Source organism: Camellia sinensis, chromosome 3, assembly GCF_055761805.1.
Source record: "Camellia sinensis isolate YWXY chromosome 3, ASM5576180v1, whole genome shotgun sequence".
NCBI lineage: Eukaryota > Viridiplantae > Streptophyta > Magnoliopsida > Ericales > Theaceae > Camellia > Camellia sinensis.
In genome coordinates this window covers 175,111,081-175,131,547 of record NC_138963.1, presented here as the reverse complement: position 1 = coordinate 175,131,547, position 20,467 = coordinate 175,111,081, and the positions used below count along the sequence as shown (strand labels likewise).

General features: G+C 39.5%; 1 protein-coding gene across 1 annotated transcript in view; it reads left to right on the top strand.

Moving 5' to 3' along the window:
• The window catches only part of LOC145822926 (putative laccase-9), a 60,374-nt gene extending 41,084 nt beyond the window's left edge, over window positions 1-19,290 (top strand). Inside the window, exon 3 of the mRNA XM_082921492.1 lies at window positions 18,722-19,290. Coding sequence (XP_082777618.1) covers window positions 18,722-18,800 — 79 coding nt within the window. The 3' untranslated portion in view covers window positions 18,801-19,290. The remainder of the gene's footprint in view (window positions 1-18,721) is intronic.
• The last annotated feature ends 1,177 nt before the right edge of the window (window positions 19,291-20,467 follow it).

The following is a 20,467-nucleotide window of genomic DNA, read 5'->3' as shown; positions in this document are numbered from 1 at the left end:
ACCTCCTCCCGGAAAAACCAGCCCAACCAGCTGTTCTGGTGTAGTATCTATAAAGAGTTTGGCCTTGTCCATGGCAGATAAGACAGCCTGTCTGTGTACTCGCGACGCCATAAGCAGTCCCCAGATAGAGATGTCTGCTTGTATTTTCTTTAACTGCTTTAATACAGCCTCCTCTTCAAACTGCTTCTCCTTCTGTTTCTCAACTTTTTTATCCTTCCCAGATGCCTCGGGTTGGTCTAGATGCGGGGGCTTGAAGTACCGCCCGCTTCTTGTCATGTGATCAACCTCATCGAGGTACCAGGTGTCATCTGGTTGATTGTTTCCCCAGTCTTCGTCTGTGTGGGCAAGACATAAGTCATCGTCTTCCCACCACATTCCGTTGGCATTCAAAAGGCACTTATCTGGCTCGGGCATGTTTGTACTCACAGCACTTTTAGCCTGCATGCTCACAGCATCCTCTGTTCTTGTGCCCACAGCACTTCCGATCCCCTCATGGATTTTGGCTTTCCCGGTTCTCTCAGATCCCTGTTGTTCTACCTGCGTCAGTGCAGTTTGTTGTTCAACTTTCCCTGCATTCACAATGCTTCTGTCCTGAGCGAAATTCTTTGTACCGGCGCTCTTCGGCAATGTAACCTGACTTCCGGCCCTTCCGGTCACAGTTGATACTCTCGCCCCTGCCGGGCCCTGTTCTGGTTGGGATTCTTCCACCACATCTGGTTGATCATCCAGCCATCCAGTGGCCTCTGCCGATTCCTCATAATCAAACCAGTTGACTGTCGCGCCCCCTGATTCTTGGTCATCGAAAAACTGTAGGTTGGCAAAGTCCTCCTCCACAGCTGTCAGATCATTTGCCCCTTGCTCAAATCCATCCCCCTAGATCACACATAAATCTTCCTTCTCTGGCAATTCTATACCCAGCCCAATCTGGCCTGTTGACAAGATGTACTCATTTGGATCGTAGGCTTCCCCAGCAAAACTCTCAGACTGCTCAAACCCTGTCTCAACCATTCCATCCTTTTCTGCAACCTCTGTTGCGTTGTCTTCCACAGTCGCCACCACTGGCTCAGGTTGGGTTGTAGAGATGTCCAATATGCACAATAAGTCAGTGCAGTCGGGAAGGAGCACCTCCGGCTTAGGTAGATGGGTAGGAGTAATATAGATGCTAGGATCGTAAGACACGACCCCAGTCTGGATTAGATTGACTCTTTTGGGAGGTGGAGCTTGGCTGTGTGTAGGGAGTGGATTGGTTGTGACGTTAGGTTTCTCTGGAGGTAGAATCACATTTTTGTCAACGAGGTCTTGAATCTCGTGACGCAGCCTGAAACATTGGTCAGTGTCATGACCGTGCTGCTGGTGATATGCACAGTACTTGGCTGGGTTGTGAGAGGGTGGAAGTGGATTTGGTAATGGCCTCGGCTCTAGGGGTTTTAGATGCCCCTTTCTGATTAAGACCCCCAGAGCCTTAGACAAAGGCATGTATAGTGGGGTGAAGGTTCTTTGGCCTCTGGGCTGGTATTTAGTGGTTTGGGTATTACTTTCAGATGCACCGGAGAAGGGCGTGGCTGCCATGGGCCTTGGAAGGGGATGGGGAATGGTGGTGACCATGCTGACCTCCGAAGCTCTTGCGGTTGCAGCGCCACTCGGGCCTGCGTTATTGTTGCGGTTAAATGTTCTCCGGGGTTCCTCCCTGTCCTGGTCAATCAGACCTTACTTCATCGCATCCTCGATTTGTACCCCCATCTCATGTAGATCCGAAAAGGTGGAGAAGGGGAGTACAATCATCTTCTGCATCAATTTTGGTTGGAGGTTGCGCACAATCATCCTGATTTGGTCCTTATCAGTGGGCCTCAAAGTCATCATCGATGCCTTCGCCCTCCACCGAGTTACGAAATCTGAGAAAGTCTCTTTGGGCTCCTGCCTCGTCGTTTCGAGATCACGAGTTGTAATCTCGATCTGGGTATTATACGAGTACTGTGCGACAAAGGCCTCGGCCATTTTATCCCAACTTCTTTTTACCTCATCTTCCAACTTCGCGTACCAAATAGCGGCCACACCCGACAGGGTTCGGCCGAACAGCGAAAGCTTTTGTGGTCGGGTTAGGCCCATTGGCCGTAGTATATCTGAGAATAACCGGAGGTGGACCATGGGATCCCCGGATCCGTCGAAACGATCAATCTGCGGCATCTTGAATCTATCTGGCAACGTTACGGCCACATCGGTATATCCGTCCTCGATATCTGGAATAGCCTTTACTCCTTGTGATTTGTTGAAAATCTTCTCGAGCTTGCTCAGTTTCAGAGCTGTATGTTCTATTTCGAACTCGAAAGGAGAGTCCGGGTGGTTGGGTGTATGGGTCTTGGACAGTTGAGGCGAAAGCGGGGGCGGAGCTGGCCCCGTTGGAAGGTTTGTGTCCTTTTGGATGTTCTGGACATTGGGTAAGGTGTTCTGGGTGTTTGGCAAGGCATTCTGGACAGTAGGTGCCTACTCAGGTAACGGGACCCCTGGTGGAGGAGGAACTTGATGTGAGGCAGATGCTGCATTTTACTGTTGCAGTCTAGTGATTAGCTCGGCCTGCTGAGCCATGACTGTGGCCTGCTGTTTAGAGAACTCTGCTTGGCGGGCAGCGTCCTCCTACATTTGTCTCATGCTCTCTTGGAGCTGGTGCATCATTTCTTCCATCCTGGCAGTATTCTGCTGATCTTGCTGACTGACTGGTATGTGTATCTCTATGGCAGAAACTAAAACCTCAGCCTGACTGTTCACTGCTAGTGTAGACCACTGTTCTGGTAACCTCTACTCAGACTTACTGCGTTTTCTTGGCCTTCTTCTGACAACTAGGGGTAGAGAATGAAACATTGGCTGTCCGTTAACCAGATCCTCGGATCGATTGAGCCGGCGACCTCTTGTCCAAAGTGCTTGGGGAATATCTACTGGATCGGAAGCAATTGTGCTAAAACTGCCCTAGTAAAAAGATAAATAAAGCAATAAGGAAATAAATAAACAGATAAACGGACAGCATAACAACTTAAAGTAAATGCATGACACACAGCCGGGCATAACAACACACGGTCGATAAGCTGAATACACACTGTCCTCAAACACTGATCATTATCCCTGAATCGCTGTCCTCGAAAACTGAATCTCTGATACCCGCAGATAACTGATTCTCAAACACTGACTGATGCCCGCAGGCCTGATGCCCAAACTCATAAACTGATACATGCAATCCCTGTAGAGACACACTCTGACAGCACATAACAGATAAGTGAGAGCCAAAACACCCCTATGTTGGGGTAGGGTTTCCCTGTCCTATTTTGTCAGGAGCTAGGGTTTCACTACGCACGCAGCGGTTTCAAACAACCTATAAACGGGTAAGCAACCTGTCCTAGTTTGGAATGGTCACTATGGATTCGAATATGCACTAGGTCGAATGGTCAAAAAGGGTGCCCCGGTAAAACCGGGGTTTGTGTTCCCATACTGGCAGAGCCCACAACCGGTCAGCCTTATGGTCATGCCTTGACAAGACAAGCCTCCGGCAAACCGTTCAGGAATAGCAGATGGCAAACACGGTGTCCTAGGAGCACCAATGCAAATGTAATGCAAAGAAACACACAAGTGTAGTCAAAAACAGATATCATGAGTTCGAGTCAAGTTCTCTAAATCCCCAGCAGAGTCGCCAGAAACTGTAGACGTCCCCCGAACGCCCCGGGGAGGGATGAGCCCCCCGTTCCGTTCGATATCGGGCTCACTACAGCTCAGGACTCTCAAATTGTCACGGTTCTTAATCTGAACCAAAGAGTCCAAATCCGGCAAATCGTTTTGAGAAAACAGATTTTTAGAAAAGAAGTGCCAAACATGAACTGCTTTGCCAGATACAGAGTCGCCACCTAAATATTTTATTTTGGGAAATTTAGGAAACCCTAACTCATTGCCTAAGGCCACGTGTCCGTCATCACCAAAGTTGCCTTGGCTCGGGAACTTGGGTACGATTGGGAAAGGTCACTTCGTGAGCACCCCCGCTCGTCCGATCAAAGATCGGCCTCTACTAACCATGATATCAAGTTTTGAAAACATTGTGTGTTCTTATTCTGGTTATTAGCCTAGATTTACTATGTGATGCGCACAGCATACAAGTATAGACTGGATCGCCTGAATTGGAACAAAACATTTCATGTTTGTTTATTTTGAAAATAGTTTGATGGTGCTACCCGTAAGTAGGCTAAGACGTGGATTTGCCACCCTCGGGTGGGCTTAGAAAATATGATTTTGCCACTATCTAGTGGGCTTAAAACACACATTTGATGAATTGTTCCAATCCAAATAACCCAACCTTCACCCACAGGCATTCAGGCAGTTTATATCACATAAGAACATAGCCTCATGGTAAGCATGCTATCATGGCATTCACTCACACGTATGCAAGGATGCTAAAGCGTAAAACTTACCCAGTACTCCAAGCCAAAACAGAAGCTAATTAGAAATCCATGCATGATCCTAATTATACAGAAATGCCTAATGCAACACATACAAAAATGCAACTATAGCAGGCTCGGCTATTCTAAACATGGCATATGAAATGCTATAGCTAACATGTATTCAACTTGAAATTGAAAATACAATGCAGTTAGTATGATGCGCCGAGCCCGGTGCATGCAAAACAGATGAATGAATGCAAACATGCTATCATACTGTATGCTAATTGAAACATGCCCTAATCTAACCATCATAAGCGGGTAAATAAAAGGGAGAAAGACGTGGGGTTGGAAGACATACATCACACACACGCACACTTATTACAACATTGCCCTCATGCAGAGGGTCCGAATAAATAATACAGTCCTGAATAAATAATTACAGTCCAAATAATTACAAAATCCTAATTAATTAACAAATTAAATTAGGAAAGCAATAAATTGGCATGCAAGCCAGGGACTGCCTCAAATCTGCTCCGGATGATGAATGATGCATGCTCGGGTTGCCTTGTGCGAAAATTCACTGCGATGCCCCAATTAGCCTCTGTTTCCAATTGTTCTTGGAATGCGTGCCAAGCTCCGGAAGGCTGTCGATTTCTGATTTGCTGCAACAGAGAGCAACAAAGGGGCATGGCAAAGTATTTTCACATATCTATGCATGACTACTCTTCAGGGAGTGTAGTCATCGGTCCTCGTGTCACCAATCACGCATATCGATGCATGATGGCCGAGGAGTCGAATTGCACGACTCAATATGAAATGAATGCACATATAAACACAACAAAACCTAAACTCCATCCTGGATAATCCGGAGTGTCGGTGACTGGGAATTGAGACACATTCCGTCACTCGGAGTACGAAACATACCTCGTTTCCCGTGCTCGGGCTAACTCCTATCCCAAGCACATTGCAGTATGCATGATATGCATGAATGCGGCTAAGATACAACCTAACATGCACAATGCTATGAGATGGCATACACAATGCACGAGATAACATGGCATACACAATGCGCTAACATACAACCTAGCATACACAATGCTATAAAATGAAATGGCATACACAATGCACAATGGACTTACACCAACATGAGTGGACCACAGCCACACTCACATCAGTAGCCATGAGATGAAAATGAGATACTCGAGATGCGTGCACACATGTACGCAAATCGAGAACCGAACCTAAGGCACAAATGCCACTCTAACAAGACATGGCAAAGCATGGAATATGGCATGCTAGCATGCAAATTTTAGTAGCAAAATATGATGCAAAACAGCCCCGAAACATGGCAATATGGCACCCGATGCATGGAATGGCCCCGAAATACAAAACCAGGCATACGCATTGGCCTATAGCTATACAAAGCATGCGTTATTTGAACATGAAGTGTGAAGACAGATTCAAGGAAATCCCAAAAAAAGCATATTTACAGTTTTAATCAAGACCAAACAATGAACACAAATAGGACTAAGCTGGCATGCAAAAATGGCCCCGTAAGAGAGGTAATGAAGCAAGTAGAAGCTGATGGCCCTAAATGGCCAAGAGCCCTTCAACAAAGTTGAATAAGGGCTCAAAATGAAGCACGTTACAGTTTACAACAAGCCACGGATCTAAACACAAACAGGCCTAAAACAATGTGCAAGAAATGGGCCAAAAGGGAGACAAAGAAGCAAGTGATGGTTGATGGCCTCAAACAGAGGAGGGCCCTTCAACAAAGTTGAAGAGGGGCCCAAAACATGGTATTTTACAGTTAGTGACCAAACCCAAAATAGTGCACATGCAAGCTTAAAATACTATGCAAAATAAGGCCTGAAAAGAGGTTTAAACACAAAGAGAAAAAAGGGAGCTTCAAAAATCAAAAGTTCCTTGATCAAACATGAAGAGAGGGTTAAAATAAGGCTATTTATAGTTCGGACCAGAGCCTAAAAATACAAGCACAAGGGGCTAACAAAACATGCAAAAATAAGGCCAAAAGAGGGATAAAGAGGCAAGTGACAAAAGGAAGCCTCAAAAAGTGAAGAGCCCTTCAACAATGTTGAATAAGGGCTCAAAATAAGCCACTTTTCATTTTATAACCAAGCTCAAAACAATTTAAAAATGAGCCTAAAATACTATGCAAGAAAGAGGCATACAAGAGAGGTAAAGAAGCAAGTGTTAAAAGGAAGCCTCAAACAGGGAGATGCCCTTAAACAAACATGAAAAGGAGCTCAAAATAATGCTATTTTTATTTAGGGTTGGAGCCCAAATATGCAAGAAAGTATAGCTTAGATTGTATGCAAAAATAGGGCCAAAAAGAGGAGAAGGAGACTTACCCTTGAAGAACCAATCTTTGACAGCCTTTGGACCAAGTTTGGGTGCTCCTAAGCTCTGAAGGACAGCCTCAAGCTGCTGGTATGGAGTATGGAGGCCTTGTGCTATGAGGTGTAGTGTAAAATGGTGTAGGATTTGAAGGATTTTGGTACTTGGAGTAGAGAGGGAGAGAGATGTAATGCAAGAGCCTAAAACAATTTTTTGTAACCCCTCAGATGGGAGTTAGAGGTGCTTTTATATAGGCAAAAGAGTGGAGAAAAAGAGGGGAAAAATTGGGGGGAAAGGAATTCAAGTTTCCCCCCAAAAGTGCAGCCCCCCGGATACAAAATCTGGGGGGAAACAGAATACATTTCTGTAAAGTACTTGGAGAGAGGATCATGGCCGGCCGGTTTCCTAGGGTTTAGGTGACCGGTCGGCCTTCTCCATTGCCGGTCGGCCAAGGGTCAAAAGTGTCAATGAAGATTAATGGCCGTCCATGCTAAAAAGAGAGCCTCTCATGTGTGCACAACACAACCATGTGGTCAAAAACTGGAGAAAGTAAACCAGGAGAGAGAAAAGCCCACTTTTAGGAGGGGTTCAAAATTGTCACACACAATTACTAGCCGGCCATGTGATATTGGTGGCCTCCCAGGTGTGTACAACACAAATATGTGGTTTAAGGCTGGAAAAAGTGGCCTTAGGATGGTCAACATTGGCTTCCAAGTGAGAAAAAATGGGCGACGGAGGGCGATGGAGGAATAAAACTGGTTGTCAGAACAATGACTGGCCTCTCACGCTTCTAGGACCTTCTTAACAATGAAACAGAGGTCCCTGCCAAAAATGAACCCAAACCGATGCAAAATGAAGGTTCGGAGCCCGAAACGCGCAGCTCGAGGCCCCGAAAACTGACTGTTAGGCACCGAAAGTGGTGTTTGACCACAAAGTTGGTCTCTTGAGCCACAGTGTCCCTCAAAAGGGAGCAAATAAGATGCATGCCAAAAATCGGAGCAAACGGAGGTGGTTAAGCGGTCCCAAACCGAGGCACACGGCCAACGGCTCCGAAAAATCGAAAACCGGACTCCAAACGGGCAAAATGGCCTACGACCACGAAACGTAGCCTACAGCCACTTAGAGATGATCTACGAGACCTCTCCCTCCCTTCAGGAAGAGAAAACAGAGAAAACAGAGAAAATAGAGCCTGGTTCGCAAACCTAGGCAAAGCATGAAAGAGTCCGGAAGTCCGGAGGCAAGGCTCGCAGCTGAGACTCTGAAACCTCTGAACGAGCACGATATGCAACATCACCAAGCACTCAATTGGTGACGTCTGAGTCTTAAGGTCGGTCAAAAATGGGGTGTCTACACTATTATAATTATAAGGCAAAAAATTTTTAACCATGAGTACCTTTATTATGCAGTACACCTTTGTGGTTAATTATGTATTATATCTGGTTGAAGTCTAAGATGCATGAATTGAGTTGGTGTTTGTTCCATACTAACTACATAGATTAGAGCCACAGGGCCGGCCCTGAGATTTAGGGGGCTCAAGGCGACCTTCAGAAATGGGGCCTTTCTTACATTAAAAAAAAAAATTGATGAATAAAACGATAAGTTACAGCAACTTTTTTATTTGTTTATAGTCACAAAAAAATTTACTTACAACAACTTCTTTATCAACCAAACATGAACTTTCTATTTGTTTCTTGCTATCAAAAAATTTATCAAGCGCTCACGATTGAGATTGAATAAAATTTTCTAATTTTTGCTTCTTTTTTCTTTTTTCACATCCAAAAATATACTTCCTAGGAGGCATGACTACTCTATATAATCACAAATTCACAAATTTTCTAATGTTTATACTTCCATAAATTTTCTAATATACTTCCAGAAATTTTCAGAAATTTTCTAATATACTTTCAGAAATTTTCTAATATACTTTCAGAAATTTTCTAATTTTCTAATGTTTATTTTCTTTCAGTGACCCACGTTCTTAGCCTCGGTGGGTATTATAAATTATGATATATATGATGAACCTCATAAACCCAAACAACAGTGTTTAATACACCACAAAATAGACTAGGGAAAATATACTTTGAAAAAACAACCTTGGCGATTTTCCAAGCGTAATGAGATGGTGACCTTCAATATTTTCATTTACTTTGATCATGAGGATTGTAATTCCAACAATCAAAACAATAGAGCTTTGATCAAAGAAAATTTAAATGTCACCCTTCTTTTAGCTTCCATTTAGAAACTAGAAAGAATTGATTATGTGATTATCACATGTCTGATAAATTTATCCGATTTAAGTGTCAGACAAACTAAAATTTGAGGAGTGAAAAATGTTATCCAAAATGGTTAATAAATTGCTTCTTGAGACAGTTTTTGTTAATAATCTTTGATAGTAGTGATTATATTATAGTACAATCAACATAATTCCCCTAACTAATTGCCTCTTGAGCTTTGGTCTGTGGATAATTAATTTCGGGCAACAAAAAACAAAGTAGTTCTTTTATATATACAAAGTAGTTTTGTGGATAATTAATTTCAGGCAACAAAAAACAAAGTAATTTTGGGCCCATGTCAGTTGGGCCTCTAATCTATCATGATATATTTTGTTTTTTTTAGGCCCCATATACAATTGGGCTTATAGTATTTGGATTTTTTTTTTTTTTATATCTAAAACATAAAATCATATTTTGGGGCTCTATTTTCAGCCCAAATCTGGGGGTCCAAGGCGTAGGCCTCTTTGGCCTACCCTCAGGGCCGGGCCTGGAGCCTCACTAGGCTCGATACTTTCTTGATTAGTGCTACTACTCTAGCCTAAAAGTTAGACCCACTTTTCAAACATAATGATGTGGTAGTTTATTATAATATCTAAGGCAACTCTCTCTCTCTCTCTCTCTCTCTCTTTCTCTCTTTCACACACACACACACACACACATTTTCTCTAATCATTAGTCAATATTCTCTTTTACATATCACTGGTTCTAGAAAGTAGGTTCTATATTTTCCTACTTTCTTTGCACAAGTCTAGATCTATGTTACCTGGAATGTGGAATGGGAATGGGAATGTGGTACGCCACGTGCTCTAAAATATGGGCCTATTTTGAGAAGTTGGTTAAAAGCTAGCCTTTTAGCATTTTGGCTCTTTGGATCGCATCACCTCTCTATTTTTTTGCACTTTTTTTTTTTTCAAAAAAAGCCAAAAAAAAGTCAAAAAAATTAGTTTTTAACCTATTTTCCAAAATAGACCATATGAAGTAGATTTGTATAAATTACATTATAAAAATTAGGGCAAATTACAAATACCCCCCTTGAGGTTTGGTAAAAATACAAATTCCCCCCTGAGGTTTGAAAAATTATAAATTGCCCCCTAAGGGTCAAATTTTCATAACAAATTAGGGAAAATTATGGGGGAATCTGTATGAAAATAAAAACTTTAGGGGTAATTTGTTATGGAAATATAAACCTCAGGGGGTGGGATGTAATTTCTCAAACCTCAGGGGGGAATCTGTATTTTCACCAAACCTCGAGGGGGGTGTTTGTAATTTGCCCTAAAAAGTTCAAGCACCTATAGAATAATTTTCTTTTAACAATTAGACATCCAATGAAATGTAGGTTTTCTTTCTCCAAATTAGTCATGTAGCAACACATATCACTACAACAAAAAAAGCCTTTGGTGATAGACTGATTTTGTTTCCAAACATCAAATTTTCGTCACTAAAGTGATCTGCGATGAAAAAAATTTGTCACCACGTTCGTGGCCTATACGTTGTCGCTGAAAGTACCTAGTGACAAAAAACAGTTTCGTCGCTTATTTTTTATTTTTGGCGACGAAATGTTTCGTCTCCAAATGTTGAATTTTTCGACCTCTAAAACATCAATTTCGTCACTAAAACTAAATAATATTTTATGTTAATTATTTTTGGTGACGAAATATTTCGTTACCAAATATATTTTAGTGACGAAAGTTTTCCTCACTAATGATATGGATTAAGGTGACAAAAAAATTCGTCACTAAAATGAGCATAAAAGAAAATTATTCAATGACAAAACATTTTGTCACCAAATATTTCAATTTAGTGACGAAATATTCAACAAATGTGACAAAATTATTCGTCATGTTTTTTGAAAACTAATAGCAACATTTTTCATTTCGTCACTAATAAAAATTAAATTTTTTTATAAGGGGGGTACTATTTTCATATTAAATTTTTCTTTTTAGTAAAAATTCCCTGCACGTTTCAATATCCTGTTCAATAACCTGTCCGACGGCCTATTCAATAACCTGTTCAATAAAATATCTATTACAAATCAATACAAAAATCTGTTCATTTTCATAAATTATCTGTTCATGTTTTATGCTTTAAACTGCAAATTGAAGCCTTATCGGCAGCCGAATCTGAAATTGATTGATGTTTTGTGCTAATTAAGATTTATATGATTTTATGGTATATTTAATTAGAATGTGATTTGGTATGATTAAATTAGATTAAATATTGATAAATTACATAAGTTGGCTTTATTTACTAAAATGCCATCTAGTGGGCCACTTCACCAATATTGTTGAAAGCTTAGTCTTGCATCTCATTCTTGTTCATCCTTGAGAGACCAAACCGAGAGAAAGAATGAGAGAGGAGAAACTTAGCTTTATTTGAGAATTGGCTTGGAAACTAGAAGAATTGAAGGCTAATTGTGCAATTTGAGCTTGTATATCTTGCATTCTAGACCTAAGGTAGAACATTTACCTTCATGTTTGTGAATTTAAGTTAATTCTTGCATGGCTCATGGTAATTTAGTCATCTAAGTCTAGAATTGGTTTACAATGTTGAATTGAAGTTTATCTCATGTATGCATGTGCATCTCTTGAAGTTTGAGATTATTTTCAAAGAAATTCTTGCATGCATGTCCATATTATTGTTATATTCCATGAATTCATCTTGTTATAGAAAGAATTGGCTCATTTGTTCATGTTTTAGAAGCTTGAAGTTGATTTAATTCATACATGTTATGTTTTAAATCATGTTTATGGAATTTGTTTAAATTTGTGTTCAATTGAACTACCTTTGGGCCTTGATTTTACAAATTGAGTTTTGAATCATGTTAAACTATGAATTTACAAGTGTTTTCCAGAAAATTAGCCCAAGAGGATCGAATTTGATGCCTTAAAACTTGATTTTGAGCTTGAGGTTCAAATCTGAAAATTCCAGATTTTGGACTTCCGCTCGAGCGGGGTAAGTGGCGCTCGAGCGGGAAATTCGTGTATCCAACACTTTTGTTGTGGTTACAGTCCGCTTGAGCAAGGACTAGTGTCATACGCTCGAGCAGGGTTTTGCACGCTCGAGAGAGGACTTGTGTCACACGCTCGAGCGGGTGTCAAGCGCCCATCGAGCGTGATTTTCACACATCCAGTACTTTTGCATTACACTCGAGCGGGAAATTTTACGCTCGAGCAAATCCTTTTATTTGCATGTCCGCTAGAGCAGGGAAATCCACGCTTGAGCGTGACCTCTGTTTTCTGAAAATTTTGAAAATGTTTTTAAAGTGCATCTTTGCATCCTCATTCCATTCTAGGCATTCTTAGGCCTAGTTTAAGGCATCTTAATGAGGATATTGATGTAGAACCACACCGAGGCAAATTAGGGATTAAGTTATTATTTTCCCAACTGAGTAGCTTAGTGTGTGTTCACTTTGTAACTGTGTAGGGTTGGCATCCGAGAACCCGTACTAGTTTATCTGTAGCCCAGAACTCTGTGAGTAATAATGTTGTAAAGATATGTTCAATTGAGATTATTTTCTGAACAAATGACTGTACTGCTTTATGAAATGACATTGTTTACTGAATGAATGTTTGTCCTATTTGTGAACTGTATTCGTGGCATCCATAGCAATATACTGTTACTGTTACTGTTACAGAGATCTCTGTCGGTTCCCATGTTTGGAACCACTACTGTTTACTGATATGATGACCATCATTGACTGTTCAGTCTGTTAAGACCTACTGTACTGTTTTGCTATTGGGTGTACCACATATAACTATTATAGTTTCTGAATGACTGATATACTGTTTAAATGACTGTTTTCAATACTGAAAGGACATTCATTGTTAACCTCTTTACTCATATGTTATTCACCGGGTTTTAGCTCACTGCTCATATATATATGTAGGTGTACAGGCATCGGACCATTGCTAGAAGCGTCAGGGTAAACTCCAGTTTTGTCAAGCCAACCAACGTGCCTCACTAAGAGGTTCCAAGTCCTTCAAGCTAGGGTTTTGGGGTGTTTTAGTTTTCCCCCTTTTTGTTTATGTTCTGTATAGACTGAATGATATTGTACTGTACTGTTCTAATAGGAATTAAGTCCCTGTCCTAAATGATTTTATATATTGTACATACTATTTTGGTACTGATTGTATATATATATGAAAAGTCTTTTTGCATACAGACTATCACAGCTCATTGGACATCTTTTAATTACTATGTTGGCTTCCGCCAGCCCCTGTACTCTGTATTACTGTATTACTATTAAGCAGGCCTTCGATAATCTCAGATTACTAGCTGGTTACAGTGCTAAACCCATAGGGGCGGGTTTGGGTCGTGACACTTCTGCTCTCCAAATTACCAAACATGTCCATATCAAATCTCCAATCTGCAAAAAAATGAAACATAAAAAAAAGAAAAGAAAAAAGAATGCAAGTTAGACAATTATTATCTTATCAATTAAATATACAATTTAACATGTATTTTTGGACTTAGTTTTCAAATCGGGAGTTCGGTGCTAGTTTCGTAAATTTTCACAACTTACATGGTCCCTCCCGAGGTGTTTGAGGTGTTCTGCGGGCGTTCCCGTGCCTATTACACGATTTTAGCCCCTGATAGCCTATTTACAAGCTTAACTATTGGAAAAATTCATTTTTGGACTTAGTTTTCAAAATGGGAGCCCCGTGCTACTTCCGTGATTAAGGTGTTTCCCAGGCCTTCTCGGGGTTGTTTAACGATTTTGGCTTCCGATGGCCTATTTTTGAAGCTTAAGTGTGAAAAAGTGTATTTTCAGACTTAGTTTTCGAACCAGGAGTCCCGTGCTAGTTCCGTAAGTTTTCACAATTTACTTTGGTCCCGCCCGAGGTGTTTGAGGTGTTACCCGGGCCATCTAATGGCTGTTACACGAGTTTGGCCTCCGATGGCCTATTTTTCAGGCTTAAGTGTGAAAAAGTGCATTTTCGGACTTAGTTTTCGAACCGGGAGTCCCGTGATAGTTCCGTAAGTTTTCACAACTTACATTGGTCCCTCCTGACGTGTTTGAGGTGTTACCCGGGCCGTCTCGTAGTTGTTACACGATTTTGGCCTCCGATGGCCTATTTTTCAAGTTTAAGTGTGAAAAAGTGCATTTTCAGACTTAGTTTTCGAACCGGGAGTCTCGTGTTAGTTTCGTAAGTTTTCACAATTCACATTAGTCCCTCCCGAGGTGTTTGAGGTGTTCCCCGGGTCGTCTCGTGGCTGTTGCACGATTTTGGCCTTCGATGGCCTATTTTCAGCCTTAAGTGTGAAAAAGTATATTTTTGGACTTAGTTTTCAAACCAGGAGTCCCGTGCTAGTTTCGTAAGTTTTCACAACTCACATTAGTCTCTCCCGACGTGTTTGAGGTGTTCCCCGGGCCGTCTCGTGGCTGTTGCACGATTTTGGCCCCCGATGGCCTATTTTCAAGCTTAAGTGTGAAAAAATGCAATTTTGAACTTAGTTTTCAAACTTGGAGTCCCGTGGTAGTTCCGTAAGTTTCCACAACTCACATTGGTCCCTTCCGACGTGTTTGAGGTGTTCCTCGGGCCATCTCGTGGATGTTGCGCAATTTTGGCCTCTGATGGCCTACTTTTCAAGCTTAAGTGTGAAAAAGTACATTTTTCGACTTAGTTTTCAAACCAGGAGTCCCGTGCTAGATCCGTAAGTTTTTACAGCTCACATTGGTCCCTCCCGAGGTGTTTGAGATATTTCCCGGGCCGTCTCGTGGCTGTTGCATGATTTTAGCTTCCGATGGCCTATTTTCAAGCTTAAGTGTGAAAAAGTATTTTTTTCGACTTAGTTTTCAAACCGGGAGTCCCGTGCTAGTTTCGTAAGTTTTCACAACTCACATTGGTCCCTCCCGACGTGTTTGAGGTGTTCGTCGGTCCGTCTCATGGCTGTTGCATGATTTTGGCCTCCGATGGCCTACTTTTCAAGCTTAAGTGTGAAAAAATGCATTTTTGGACTTAGTTTTCAAACCGGGAGTCCCGTGCTAATTCCGTAAGTTTTCACAACTCACATTGGTCCCTTCCGAGGTGTTTGAGGTGTTCCCGGGGCCGCCTCGTGGCTGTTACACGATTTTGACCTCTGATAGCTTGTTTTCAAGCTTAAGTGTGAAAAAGTGCATTTTTGGACTTAGTTTTCAAACCGGGAGTCCCGTGTTACTTCCGTAAGTTTCCATAACTCACATTGGTCCCTCCCGAGGTGTTTGAGGTGTTCTCCGGGCCGTCTTGTGGTTGTTGCACGATTTTGGCCTCCGATGGCCTATATTCAAGCTTAAGTGTGAAAAAGTGCAATTTTAGACTTAGTTTTCAAACCGGGAGTCCTGTGCTAGTTTCGTAAGTTTTTACAACTCACATTGGTTCCTCTCGAGGTGTTTGAGGTCTTTCCCAGACGTTCTCATTACTGTTACACGATTTTGGCCCCTGATGGCTTATTTTCAAGTTTAAGTGTAGGAAAAATACATTTTCGACTTAGTTTTCAAACCCGGAGTCCCGTGCTAGTTCCGTAAGTTTTCACAACTTACATTGGTCCCCCCCGAGGTATTTGAGGTGTTTCCCAGGCCGTCTCGTGGCTGTTACACGATTTTCGCCCCCCGATAGCCTATTTTCAAGCCTAAGTGTTGGAAAAGTACATTTTTTTACTTAGTTTTCAAACCAGGAGTCCCATGTCTCCCAAGGTGTTAAGGGTGTTCTCGGGCCTTCTCATGGATTTTTCACGATTTTAGTCCCCGATGGCCTATTTTCAAGCCTAAGTATTGAAAAAGTACATTTTTGGACTTAGTTTGAAAAAGTGTATTTTTCTACATAGCTTTCAAAGTGGGAGTCCCACCCTATATCCATGCATATATTATCATGACTTATGAAGATGTATTAGGTATTTAATTGGTTATGTTTCTTTTTCTTTTTTTTTTTTGATGTTGCATTTCCATTTAACATATATGGGTTTTCAATAATGCTACAATAAATAAAACAATATACATGGGTTTTCAGTAGGTTCACCTGCAACGTCTACCAACAACCCATACAACAAATATAACATATCCGGGTTTTCAGTAGGTTCACTCCCAACCTCTTAAGACCATTATGGGTTTTCAGTAGGCTCGCCCTTAACCTCGTCCGCGTGTGTGACTGTGTACGTGTGTGTATATATATATATATATATATATATATATCGATGTGTAAAAGATACCTGCTCGTCAATTCTTGTCTAAGGCCTTTGAGAAAAGTCACTTTAAGATCAAGCTCGATTACAAGATCCACAAAACCTGAGGCCAAAACATTTAAAGAAAAGCACAGCATCACTAATAAGTGTTCAAAGAAAAACATTCACATAAACTTATTTATATTTAACATGAAGATTACACAAAAGTTAAGAGCTGTAACAGATCATAAGCAAGCGGTAAAAGGAAAAACCTCAAAAATTTAGTTCCATACACAATAGAGAAATAAGCAAATTTCATATCCAAAAGGAAATCTGTACCACACCAAAAAGATAATCTATACCGCCCCAAAAACTAATTTCTAATTTGTACCATGCTAAGTTTTAGATATTTACCACGGCAAAAAACTAATTTGTACAAACCATTATAAGGATGGAGGTATAAAAATAATGTCCTTCCGCACTTGTCAAAAAAAAGTCATATCCACAATTCTACGTCAAAAACCATCTGCAAAAATAAAATTAATCATTAGTATTAACTAAATATTGGCACATTTAAAATTATAAAAAAAAAACATATAAAACTCGAACTTAATTAATCTTTTCAAATTAATCATTAGTTTTGCATACTCAAATATATATGAAATAAAAATTTGGAACTACAATGTCGTGTCCTATTTATATTTTACAAGTAATCATTCTACATAATTATAAGTATTTTTCCATTTTTTGCAACTACAATGTTGTGTCCTATTTACGTACCGTTTGTCTCTACAACATCGTGTCCAATTTACAACGCCCTTTTTCGACTAAATCGGATTATTTTTAATTTTTTTCAATTAACTTAAATGAATGTATGTAGTTCTAGGTTTGGAAGGAAATTTAATTGCATTAGTAGTCTAGTTAGGCTTCATAAAATTTACACAATCTTGTTGTACTAATTTACTTTAACCAACAAGTATATGGAGACCAGAATGGATATTCATTTGAAATATTCATTTAAAAGAGTGAATGCAAGTTTAAATTAGGTGGAATTTCCCTGGTTATTTGTATTTGAAATTCTTGACAGCAAAATGTCAGGAAAAGCATTTGGGTTGACTAAGCTTAATATGGCATGTTTTGAGAATTAAAAAAGGTTGTCAACGGACTACAACTAGTAACTTGTGAAAAATAAATTTGATTGGTATAATAGTGTGGAAGATAGGGTGACGTTTTGTTTAGATTGAACCTCCGAAAGAAGCATTTCATTATTTTATACAATTGAAAAGGTACCCAGAAATATGCCATCAATTATGCAATGCATTATTAAGTCATACCCAAAGCAACAAAATTGATTGGCATTGCAATAAATTATTGACCCTTGAAGACAATTAGCTAGTCAAATATTTACAAATCTTACCTTCTTCCCAGCCTCAACTTGCTCAACCTCAGCACCAACAACAAGAATCTGAAAAGGGGAAAAAACCCAAATAAGGAAAACTGAATTATTGTATTTGCATCAGTTTTCCCACCTCCCCCATAAGGTGGCGTTCAAATTGAATAGCTGATTTAGGTAGCAAAACTCCAAGAGCTATTTTCTACACAAAAAACATTTCATTCATGAAGATGATAGTTTACAACAAGGTTGTGGCGGCACACATCTTTGTCTGTTACTTCATAAATAATAATTTAAAAAATAACAGAAGAACACAATTTGCAATAGTAGGACAAGTAGAGGTCACTCCAACAAAGGACTACTGAATGGTTTGCCACTATATATATTTTTCATTTAAAAATAAAGGAAATACCAAAGAATAATCATATTAAAAACATACCAAAAAATATTAGGAAGGTTTTGGAAAAGAGGATAGACCAACCAAGTAGCTTGAAAAAGAAAAAACTTATAGCCTGTGAGCATTTTAGTAAATGTAAATGGTTTCATATGTTGGGCATGAAAGTACAATTTCTAATGAGTTAGAAATTATAAAGATTGCATGGTGAAGTAGGGATCTTCCTTTTCTCTTACAATTTACATTCGTACCAATTCTTCTTGAAAGGCTTCAGTTCAGCATTACAGCAGCAATTCCACTAACTTCAAACAAATTAATTAAGCTGAATGGACATATGCTAAAAAAAACATTGATCTTACCACTGCAGATAAGGTTTCAACATTTGTTTTCCTCAAAAAAAAAATATATATATATATATATATGTATCCCTCAATAAGAGTTTTCCTTATGTATTCGAGCTTTACAAGCTTCAATAATGATTCTCTTTACCTCTTAGAACTAGCAAGGCAACGTAGATTAAGGTTTGAAGTGTCACACACGCATGACGGTTTCTACAAGATCAAAAGATAACACAAACTATACCATTGGGATTATTGCTCCTAATATTGATATAGCAACAAATACACTACCGAGACACATTTTAGGTGTTGTTTGTTGCTTTGGGTATGACTTAATAAAGCGTTGCATAATTGATGGCATATTTCTGGGTGCCTTTTCAATTGTCTAAAATAATGAAATGCTTCTTTTGCAGGTTCAATCTAAACAAAACGTCACCCTATCTTCCACACTTGATTAAGGCCGAATTGTACATCATTGAGGCCGTTAATTAGAAGCTCCTAACTTCACTTGCGGGTCAAACTGTATACTTTATGTGTGTTGAATGTCAATCAGGTTGTACATCGTCGGAGCATAAAATGGGCAAAAAGACAGAATTTGGACAGAGTTGACTTTTCCCGCATGTGCGTTGACTTTTTCTGGGAAAGTCAGCCCGTCATTTTAAACCTGTTTGGACGAGATTAGAAGTATAAAAAGGCAAGAAAAAGGCTGGAATAGGGTTCGAAAATTGTTTTGACCTAAAGAGAGAGGCTAGGGTTTGGGAAAGAGAAAAGACACAAAAAGCTTCAAGGATGCCTCCCATGGTGGTTTCTTCTCCATCTACCTCCTTTCACTCTTCCATGAGTGGCTAGTCTCCTTTTCTAGGGTTTTGATGAAACCCTAGCCATGTAATTATTTTGTTTTCTTTTTGATTTTTAATTATGTAAAGGTTTGAACATTTGTATGGTGATTTAGAAGTTTCTTTTATATATTTTTCATTATCTCTTTAAATATTTGACTTTTTGTGATTGTTGAATGTTATTCATACATGAGTTTTCTATTCTTTCACATTCAAGGTATGAGACGAACCATACGACAAGGAACGAGTCATATCACTACCCTAGTTTAAAGTGAACGATTCGTATTACTTGAGATGGTTCGTGCTCGTACATTGAATGTGATGATTTTCTTGTTAAATGCTTTGAACTTGTAGTTGTAAAGCATTATTTCGTTCGAACCATAGCATAATTGATTTCAATTGGAAACCCTAATTACGTGGCTAGTGGTGGACTCTTTGCCCTAGTTTTTTTCCCAATTCAGTAAACTCAATTTCATTTATTATTGATAATTTAATTCCTTAGTTTAATTTATTTGTTATTAATTTAGGTTATGATCAATCAATCTTTTTATTAAAATTAATTTAGGAATTTAATAATTAAATTAGTTTAATTTCACAATTATCCTTATGGATCGATACCTGGACTTGCCATTATTCTAAAAGAATTTGGTGTAGTTTAGTATTTAATTTTGGTGTGTTCAACGATCCATCGACACTGTTATGCCAATCAAATTTATTTTTCCAGATTTACCAATGAGTGAACTAGTTGTTTTCATTACTACAATTTTTGTTCCCATATCATGGATCATGATTGGGGGGTTATGATGTTAGTATTGGATGTTTAATTAGAAAATGAGGTGACTAACTTATCTTGCAGTGATTATAGGTTGTTTGGATTCACTGATGAGTTGCTTTACCTAGGAAAGATTGCCATTAATAGATGGATTTTTAATAGCCCCTTAATAATTTTGATAATTCATGAAGGTGAAGAAGATGAACAAAAAATATACATTGTCTATCTAAGATCCCATTCAGATGTATGATTTCACATTGCCACAGAATCATGTACAAGGCAAAATCATTTTTGACAAGTCCAAACACGAAAACAAAAAATAGTCAGATATTGACAAAAAAAAAATAGTCAGATATTGAGCAATTGCACGATTTGGCCAGTACACTGCATTTTCATTATTGTGACTTCAGAATACAACAGAAGAAGTACAAGAAGAAGATGAGCAGAGACAGAGATAATTTTTTGATTCGGGCATTGCATTAAACAGTTGGAGGGCGAAAGATGTAGCAGAAAGAAATACCTAAATCAAAATGGGGAAAGAGAGGAAGGGA